Genomic DNA, 9,465 nt, shown 5'->3' with positions numbered 1-9,465 from the left:
TAGATTGTTTTTATTTTTGTTTTAAATGTCAATTAAATAAATTAAAAAAATTGCCAGAAAAAAGAGAATGTTATTTGAACGGCCAATTAGAAAACACACTTTATTCAAAATGTTTGGTCATCTAATTAAAAAAATAAAAAATTAGAATTAAAAGAAGAAAGGAAGAAATAGAATGAGAGAGAGAGAGTAATTCAAGATCCAACTCACTTTTCCAACCCCCTCTCTCTGCTTAGTCTTCCTAGTTTCTCCAACAAACATTCCGCCATATCCTTCCTTATTAACCTCACATGGCAACCGCAAACGAAAAGTAAAGAAACAACTCTTCCCGTTTTTTTTTACTAATTCCAAATCCTCTTACAAAAATACCAGTAACACCTACAAAATACCAAATTGAATGAAATCCAACTAAAACCCTTAAAACTCTAAAAACAAATTAAATGGGTTGCAGGCAAAATTTGCACAATTGGTTGGGGGTTTACAATCAAGCTAAGTAACACTATCAAGAAAATTAAGAAACCTCTTACATGGTTGAAGCTAGTCTGACAGATCTCCAACTCTGGCAACGGTGCAGTTCCGGTAGACATCATTTCTTTCTCTGCTTTCTTTGTCTCTATTCTTCTCACTCTCTTTCTTTCTGGTTCAAATTCTTTATTCTTGCTCTGACTGCGTGCATGTTTATGGTTGATGCTCAAGCTTTATTAACTTTGTAATGATGAAGGTAGGAAGACATTGTTTCATGTACAAATTAACGGATTAACTAAAGAAGTTTGTAGAATAACGACATGACCCATAACAAATGAATATGAAGAATAGCATGGTAAAGGACGATATTAGATTTCAACAAACAATCCACAAAAATCGACAAAATAAGATTTCAACAAATGGAAGATTAGCAAGGAAAACAGAAGAATGAAAGGACGAATGAAAAATATCCTTTTGAACCCAAAAATTCCTTTCGCGCAATATTTTGTATTGAATGGTAGGAGTATGAAAAATAGGCTGCAGTATGTTGTATCAAACGACACTGGGGGAGTTGCAGCGTGACGCTGTTCGTGGATGTCGGAAGACGCGGGTTCGCGGTGGTCTGATTTTGTCGCTGTGGTGGTTCCCAGCGTGAGTCGCGTCGTTGCTTTTGTTCTGCAAGCATTTTCCAGCGTGAATCGCGTCGGAGTTTGGCATTGTTTTGATCTGCCCTTTTTTTCTTCGTTACTTTTTATGTTCCTCTGTGTGAGAAAGAAAGAGAATAGGAAATAAAAATGATTTGGGAGAGAGAGAATAGGAAAGAAAAATTATAATCTTCATTATTACTTAGTAATTAATGAAATAATTAATATAAAAACAAAATATAAAGAATACAATTATTTAATTTATTTTTTATTTAATTAAATAATTTTCTAAATGAAAACTTTCCTCTTTTAGCAAGTTGTCCAAATATAAGAATTGATATCAGCTTGCCATGTGTCCCACTTGCCAAATTACTCATCTTGCTTTATTATATTGTATGATAAATAAAACTTGGTTATCTTGAAGAATTTGTGAAAATAAGATGAAAACATCTGATGAACATTGTTTTCATAAGTTCTGTTAAACAAATAGTCTCATAGAACTTATGCTGATAGATAAGTTAAAATAAGTCAATACAAACAAATTTTTAGTCTCATTGGTATTTTAGTTAGTTAGTTTATTTAAACATTATTTGAATTGCTTATTTACATATGTCTAAAACAAATACTCTCTCCATTCTTTATTATAAGCAAAATTTCACTTTTTATATACATTGGATAATTAATATATCTAGAGTATATATAGTCCTAATACATTAATTATTCAATGTATCTAAAAAGTTGAATTTTGCTTATAATAAAAAATGAAGGGAGTAAACTTTTATAAAGGCTAACAAATTAATTAGAGTTTCGAATAGGCTAGACTCCAGACATAAAAATAAGTCTATGACAAACTACGTACCAGACTCACACTTAGACTGCAATTAGTTTGAAAACATCTAACTCGATCCAACCTATTTCCGGTTACTATAATTATTAGCTAGCTTGCTATTTTTACCCAACAATACCTTAGACAAATTTAAGAAATTATGGTTCATTCATCGATTATAAGTTATCTATAATTGAACGTGAGTTTGAGTTTAGGTTGTGCTGTGTAGCTTGAGAAACCGAAAACAATGGGCTCAATTTCAACCTTGGCGTTTCCGCATCTAGTTGGAGTCAAACTCCCCATTCCTCGTTCTACTTCTCTTCGAACACAACCTTCTATGTCACTCGCAGCTTCTTCCTCTTCTCAGGATGTTGCTCCTACTCAATTACTCACTTTTCTCGGTAAAGGTGGCTCCGGCAAAACCACCGCAGCTATCTTCGCCGCTCAGGTACAATTTTCCCTTCTTTCTTAACCCTCAAATTATAAATATTCAAATTACACTTTCTTTTTTAGATTCATTGAATAATTAATGTCGGACAAATTCATTGAATAATTAATATATCTGATAAGATCGGAGAGACTACTAATAGAGAAATGATTCTTATCCATAAATGTATGGCTCTTTGTGCCTCAGCATTATGCAATGGCTGGATTCAAGACATGTTTAGTGATACATGGCCAAGACATCACTGCAGACTATCTCCTCAACTGTAAAATTGGAACTTCCCATGTTCTTTGCACCAACAACCTTTCAGCTGTCAGGTTGGAAACAACCAAAGTGCGTCGTGCTTTTCCCATTTCCTCCTTCTACATATTGCCTCTACATTTTTCATTTACGACTTTGAGCGTTTTTTCAACAACTGTAGATGCTTCTTGAACCTCTAAAACTTCTCAAGCAAGCTGATACCCAGCTTAATATGACACAAGGATCACTTGGAGGGGTGGGTATGTCATAATATCTTTTCTATACTAATTGTATTTGTAGTCATGGATGCGGTTATGACACAATTGTGACTATTTGTTTCTCTTTTCTGTGATAGATTGTTGGAGAAGAACTTGGCATCATGCCTGGAATGGACTCGATCTTTTTAGTACTTGCACTTGAGAGGCTTGTAGGGTTTTTGGGGGTGGCACCTTCAAATACTCAACACGATAAATTTGACATAGTAATATATGATGGTGTCAGCAGCGAGGAAACCTTGCGAATCATGGGTGGATGCAGTAAAGCAAGGTTTTTGAGTAACTACTTTCTATCTCAAAGACATGCGCATCCTCAATATTTACTTCGATTTTGATACTTTGATTTTGTAGATTGTACTTGAAATATATCCGCACATTGGCTGAGAAAACTGACCTTGGGAGATTGGCTGCTCCTTCACTCCTCAGACTTGTGGATGAGGCCGTGAGAATTAGTAGCAGCAGATCTTATTTAAATGGGAGGACGAGTTCAGAAATATGGGACACTTTGGATCAACTTCTCGAGGTAAGATCATATGATCTATATAGCAGACCCTACATAGTTGATAACAATTGGTTGTTTTTGTTGATTAAAAAAATCGTAAAGTTATTTTTTGATTATGTGTTGTTCAGAAAGGATCTTCCGCCTTCTCAAACCCTCAGAGATTTGGTTGCTTCCTTGTGATGGATCCTAACAATTCAACCTCGGTTAATTCTGCATTACGTTATTGGGGTTGTACAATTCAGGCTGGTGTTCAAGTTTCAGGTGCTTTTGGACTCTCCTCACAACAACCAAAACTAGAAGAATCATACGAAAGAGCAAAGAAAGATCTTTCTCCTTTGCCTTCTGCTTTTATCTCGACTCCGTTAATGATTAGCCCGATAGACTGGAACAGAGTTTTACTGGACACTACGAATCAAGATGCTAGGCATCTTCTTACTTCACTATCAAGCCAATCCAGTGATATGACATCATCGGTTAAGTTTGATGTCAAAAGAAAATCAGTTACTCTCTTCATGCCTGGTTTTGACAAATCAGAGATTAAGCTATACCAAGTATGTAACTTCCTGCTGCTCGTAAATTATCTATTTTGTAACTTTCTTTATAACCATATTCTTCATGTACTCCTTTTGACTTATTTTATGAGAAATAAGATGATTATTATCCTCTTGGCCATTAAAAGAAATGAAAAGCACCTAAGGTCTCAACTCATCATTCTGCGCACGGATTTTATTTATTCAAAAAAGGATACTGTAGATGATGAGAAGAGTACGTTGTTTTCATAGAAGTGTTTGTCAACTTCCTGGCCGATAAATTTTTTTAACTTGCAAAACTAATGATGGAATTATTTATTGATTACTTCTCTCTTTAAAATAAATGCAGTATAGGGGAGGATCTGAGCTTTTGGTAGAAGCCGGAGATCAAAGACGTGTCATTGCCTTACCCCCAAAAATTCAAGGAAAGGTTGGCGGAGCCAAATTCCTGGACAGAAGTCTTGTTATTACATTGCTATAACAGTACAAAAAAAATGCTTTTTCCTTTTTCATCTTTTATGCCCGAGTCCTGAAAGATTCCTGCTGAGGATTATTAATGTTACAGCAGAGGCAAATTTTCTGACTCCACATTTCTGCTTGAATTGAACAATCAGTAAATTATGCAAGGGAAATGTGTTACTTTTCATTCTCTCTTTTGAAGTTTTTAGATAATTATTAGTAACTGTTGTATGTTGTATGTGCACTATCTGCTTATTCAGTTTGTTTAATTTAATTTCCAACTAGTGCTATAAGGATTATCTTGGAGTTCAAAGTCGCACTCACAATATAATTGGTGTATCACTGTATAATATCCAGTTTGTATAAGCTATGCAAATTGCAGCAAAATGAATTATACAGTAGAATGGGCAACATATACATATATAAGAGAAGTAAATACTAAGGGAAAAGAAAAGAGAAAAAACAATCTTGTGATGGTATTCTATGATTCTGGTTTACTATCTTCTCCATCAACTTGAGGGGTCTGGATGCGGCTCCTTAGGTCTTCGAAAGCCTTCATGCTCTCTGCGTCAAAACCTCCTGCAAACTGAAAGCAAAAGGGATTCACACCATCATTACTGTATTATTCTGTATGTATTCTATATATTTATTTTATGAATATTGATCGATATATTAAGTACATTGTAACATTGTAAGAACATTTTGTTGTTTCTGTCTGAGTTGGCAATGGAATATCAATGAAGTTTAAAATAGCCGAGTTTTTAAAATTTTTAATCTATGAGAATTGTAACTTGTCGTGTTAGATTCTTTACAAAAGTTGTTACAAACCTGATGGACGCGGAAAGCAAAACGCACACCTTGCAGAATCAAGAACTCTCTAGCCGGTTCCTTCTCAGGTCCAGATAATGCATCGAGTTCAGAAGCAACACGTTTCATATACTTCCTTGCTAGTTGTACAGAAGAAAGCTTTATCTACATTAAGAGAGAACCAGCATGTGATTATAAGCTGCTACTTATATGCAAATGCTTGCAAGGTTTTAACATATATAACAGCAACTCCAATGCATGCACTATGTGACTGAACTCTAAAGGGATATGTCCACTTTTGAAATGCAATACAAATTAACATTTGGCTATATTTATATACCTTGCCTACAATTCCTGAATCTTGTAGCCAGTTTATTGGGATTCCGAATTCCTTGTATCGTGAAATAGCCATATCTCTTGTTCGCAACAGTGCATATACGCTTTGCTCTACTCTGCAAATTAATGAAATGTATACAGAGTCAGGTTCAACATTTTTGCGACTTTAAAATTCTGCATCTTAAGACTTAAACCATGACTAATGAGAGAATGTTTTTATTTGTTAAGTTCTCAAGCCATCCATTTTCTTGGTAGGGAGGAATCGAGATGCATACTTTTCAAGCAAGGAATACATTTTCTTGAGAGCAGCATCACATGAGAGCTTTGGATCATCAATGAAGGTAGAGACTTGCTTCTCCAATTTCATAAGATCTTGATATTCAAAAGCTGCTTCCCTTAGTGCATCTGCTTTTCCCTCAGGCCAATCAAAGTGCTTCAGGACAGCTCGTTCATCAACCTTGCATTTCATAAGGAATCAAATGAGATATAAACGGAACTCCTCAAATAACTACCGATTTCGGTCAAACGTTTCTTTCAATTTTAGATGAATGAATTGTTCTGTGATGTTGAGAAATGACAATCAAAGGCATGCATACCAAGAAGGAAAGTTCTTCATCTAGCCAGTTCACGAAGGCAACCAGGTCATTGACATCGGTAAATGAGGATGCTCTAACTTCAGTTGCCAAGGATGTGACAAAATCACCTTGTGTTTCTACATCAGCTTTCACCTATATACATGTTTAACATATGAGAAATGAGTACTTTTCAAAACTGTGCTATGACTTGACAAGTACCAACATGAGAAAAATTAATAAAATAGATTGGAAACTTCAACATACTGCTAAGAGGAATGTTGATCTATTCTCAATTTCTCCAATCATGTTGCTCCTGGCATCAGATGCGTTACCCGTTGAAGAAATTAGTAACGAAGTAGTATCCTTCTTTGCCTCCCGTTTCATCAATGATTGATAAAACTCAACTAACTGTGGAGCTCGGTGAACTTTGTCGTCATCCATCGCCCCTCTTGATAGGCCTCTTGGTGGAGGAGGTGGAGGAGGCGGTCCTCCTGGTGGACGAGGAGGGGGAGGAGGCGGTCCTCCTGCTGGAGCAGACGGTGTTCCATTCGCAGGATTTGAATTTGTGCTAACAGAACCACTGCCTGATAGTTTAGGAGGCGGCCTAGGCACCCGAGTAGGCCTTTTCTCAATGTCGGCAAGCTTCATCCTGCTAATGTTTTGGCTTTCAACATTCTTTCCATCCTCAGATTGGTCATTTGGACTATCAGGAACAATTGGCTTCTCCTTTATTTTAGAAAGTTTAGGTGGCAAAGATATATTAGGCCTCTCTCTTTCAGTCTTGGTCATATTCAAATTTGAATGGTAACCAAACTTCTGCACTCTTGCTTTCTCCGCCTTTTCTTTTAGATCACTCTCTCGAGCCATGGCCAATTTATGGCGATCTTTATATGCAGGGTACTTTTCGTCCACAGACGCATCAACAGATGACTTGGACATCAAATGGAATGAAGTAGCAACAGAGTTTAGCGAGTCGGTAGATGGGATTTTTCTAAGATCAGAACTAACTGGAGTTGAAGTTTCAGGAGAATAAGAAGATTCTAGATCCCCTTGACCAAAGGTGGTGATGGCTACACTATCACTGGCATTCCTTATCATCAAGCTTTCGAGTGGACCCCTAGATTTAACACTCATACTCATCCTTTTTGGAGAACTTCCTGAAAATGATCTTGATGGCGATGAAAGAACACTAGAATCATCTTTGACTTTGCCCCATTTTTTCAATTTTTGCATTAGGCTAGTTTTCTTGCTAATACTACTATATTTGCTACTATAGCTATCAATAGAAGCATTGTCAAAATCTTCACTTCCTGGTGAAGAGGGATGAGAGAAATTGCTATCGAGATCTGTGTCCCCTTGACCTCGTTCCGATCCAGCGTATTCTAACATCAGCTGCTTTGCCTTCGCTTGTGATTTTGGGCTAAGGTTCTTGCTGAGGTCGCGTGCCGATAGTTTTCCCGAGGGTGGCTGCTGATTCTTTAGCTCATACCTCAAACATGCATTGACCCAACGAAGGTATACGAGCTCTTCAACTTCACTAAACCTATTCATTTGAAGTCCTTCCACTTGCTTTGACAGGTCTTCATTTGCATGTCTCAGGTTACTCACCTCCTCTTTGACCTTGGCAACCATTTCACTCTGCAGTTCAACACAAAGCTTGTTTCTACTAATTCAAATAGATTTACAAAACAAAGTTTCTAAATTATCATTCATACAAAGCTTGTAAAGACTATTATGTGAAAAATCCTTTGTTCATACTAAATGACGAAAGAAAAGAAGTTTAGTTGAAGATTGTGACCTCTGTCATGTTGGAGAGCTCTGCTACTCTAGATTCAGCAGCATTGAGTTTAACAGTTAGCTCTCGCTTTTCGTATTGAAGTTCTTTATTTTTCCTCTTAAGCTCCACAACATTAACCTCTAACTCATTCACAGCTTTCAATTTCTTTTCAATCTCAGCATCATTTCGGGCACCCACTTCTTCTTTCACTTGTAGACCAGAAACTTGTTGTTTAAGCAACAAAAGTTGGCCTTTTGTTTGGTTAGCCTCAAGCTGCATTTGCCTCTGTAGCTCCTTTATCTTGTTTCTAGCCAACTCGAGATCTCTCTTTGCCGAAGCTCCATGTGTGAGTTCTTCTTGAAGCTTCTTCCTCTCGGCCTGCAACGAGTTAATCGTAATATTAAGCATGTCAATTTCTACCGTCTTAATTTTCAGCTGCCTTTGTAACTCTACAATGTCTGATTCCTGCTCCTTTAAACCGTAGTACTCAAGCAATTCTCCTTCGAGTTTGACTTCCCTTTCCTCCAATTCCTTCACTAGCTGTCGCAGCCGTTCCAGCTCGCTGTCATTGTATGCCATCTCAATTTCATAAACTCTTTCCTTCTCATCCTTATTATCATCGCTAGGAAACGGTAACTCAATCTCTCCGGATAAAAGGTCTTCAAATTCCGGTAGGATATCATCATCATCTTCGAAGTCATTAGCTCTATTAATTATGCTGCTAATTAACTTTACCTCCTCTTTCTCCTCTTCTTCCTCCTCACTCTGCAAAACACGAAACACGTTAGAGTTTCGCAATCATAAAGAAACGAGATTAAACTTCTTCGCTAAACTCACATCATTCCTTTGATGATGAGAGTCATCTGTAATACTAGCGACCCGCTCTTCCTCTTGATGCTCTTTAGACCTTTCTTGACCATGATCTAAGCCATAAAATATAAATGAAATTGTGAAGTTGATAGAATCATCAATTAAGCAAGTTAGAAGAAAAAGATAGATAAAGCAAAAAAATACCTGATTTAGAGTTTCCAACATTGAGCTGCTTAACTGTAAAAGCTGCTAATGAAGCAGCAACAATGAGTCCTAACCTGACTATCATGAAGCTGTTTTTGCATTCCCTCAAGCCATTACCGATTATTGGTCCTAAGCATGAGACAAGTTAGAAAAGAGAAGGACATGCAGAGAAAAAGGAAAGCAAAAGCTGTGTCAGGAAATTTCGTTGATATGCATAATAATAATATTGGCTTTATCATCTTATCATCATATGGAACATTCCGTGAGAAACAGCAGCCACCAATAACTAGAGGCCAAAAATATTCCCCATAACTTGTTTGCTCAACTAACTATGACTCTCTTGTTTCTTCAATTTAATGTGGCAGTTGTTTGTGAGTTTTTCTTTTCCCTCTTAATTACCTTTTCTGAGATTTTTTTTTAGGGTCATGCTAACATGTGCCCTAAGGGCACATGTTAAGGATACTATAATTAGAAAAAGTTAAAAGTAATTAAATGTAATAAAGTCATATTTAAAAAAAAATATTTCTATAAATATCTCATTAACTTGTGCCCTTAGGGCACATGTTAGCTTTT

At 36.5% G+C, this 9,465-nt stretch overlaps 2 protein-coding genes across 3 annotated transcripts; one reads left to right on the top strand and one right to left on the bottom strand.

The window, feature by feature from the left end:
- Positions 1-371: 371 nt before the first annotated feature.
- On the top strand, positions 372-4,570 carry LOC131649708 (uncharacterized protein At1g26090, chloroplastic). 2 transcript variants are annotated; one of them, XM_058919465.1, is made up of 8 exons: positions 372-576; positions 2,162-2,380; positions 2,567-2,710; positions 2,799-2,873; positions 2,973-3,163; positions 3,244-3,415; positions 3,523-3,945; positions 4,274-4,570. In XM_058919465.1, exons 2-8 carry the CDS (start codon positions 2,180-2,182, stop codon positions 4,403-4,405), a joined length of 1,338 nt encoding a protein of 445 aa, XP_058775448.1. In that variant the 5' UTR covers positions 372-576; positions 2,162-2,179; the 3' UTR covers positions 4,406-4,570. The 2 variants fall into 2 exon arrangements, with proteins under 2 accessions (XP_058775448.1, XP_058775447.1); XM_058919464.1 differs by lacking the exon at positions 372-576 and having other exon boundaries at positions 1,843-2,380.
- A 109-nt stretch (positions 4,571-4,679) lies between these two features.
- Positions 4,680-9,229, bottom strand: LOC131649707 (protein CHUP1, chloroplastic). Its single transcript, XM_058919463.1, has 9 exons — positions 8,893-9,229; positions 8,716-8,801; positions 7,900-8,643; positions 6,366-7,739; positions 6,123-6,254; positions 5,802-5,983; positions 5,531-5,642; positions 5,212-5,355; positions 4,680-4,969 (listed from the first exon to the last, which is right to left on the bottom strand). Exons 1-9 carry the CDS (start codon positions 8,975-8,977, stop codon positions 4,865-4,867), a joined length of 2,964 nt encoding a protein of 987 aa, XP_058775446.1. The 5' UTR covers positions 8,978-9,229; the 3' UTR covers positions 4,680-4,864.
- Positions 9,230-9,465: the final 236 nt, after the last annotated feature.

This window comes from Vicia villosa, linkage group LG2 (assembly GCF_029867415.1).
Source record: "Vicia villosa cultivar HV-30 ecotype Madison, WI linkage group LG2, Vvil1.0, whole genome shotgun sequence".
NCBI lineage: Eukaryota > Viridiplantae > Streptophyta > Magnoliopsida > Fabales > Fabaceae > Vicia > Vicia villosa.
The sequence above is the reverse complement of the archived record's forward strand: the minus strand, read 5'-3'. Positions and strand labels throughout refer to the sequence as shown.

Coding starts and splice junctions, on each gene's coding strand:
- LOC131649707 (XM_058919463.1), bottom strand. CDS start 8,977: ATGATAGTCAGGTTAGGACTCATTGTTGCTGCTTCATTAGCAGCTTTT. Junction 5,984..6,122: donor ATGAAGAACTTTCCTTCTTG/GTATGCATGCCT, acceptor ATGAAATGCAAG/GTTGATGAACGAGCTGTCCT. Junction 5,356..5,530: donor ATTCAGGAATTGTAGGCAAG/GTATATAAATAT, acceptor CTCTTAATGTAG/ATAAAGCTTTCTTCTGTACA.
- LOC131649708 (XM_058919465.1), top strand. CDS start 2,180: ATGGGCTCAATTTCAACCTTGGCGTTTCCGCATCTAGTTGGAGTCAAA. Junction 3,164..3,243: donor GGTGGATGCAGTAAAGCAAG/GTTTTTGAGTAA, acceptor TTGATTTTGTAG/ATTGTACTTGAAATATATCC. Junction 3,416..3,522: donor CTTTGGATCAACTTCTCGAG/GTAAGATCATAT, acceptor TGTGTTGTTCAG/AAAGGATCTTCCGCCTTCTC.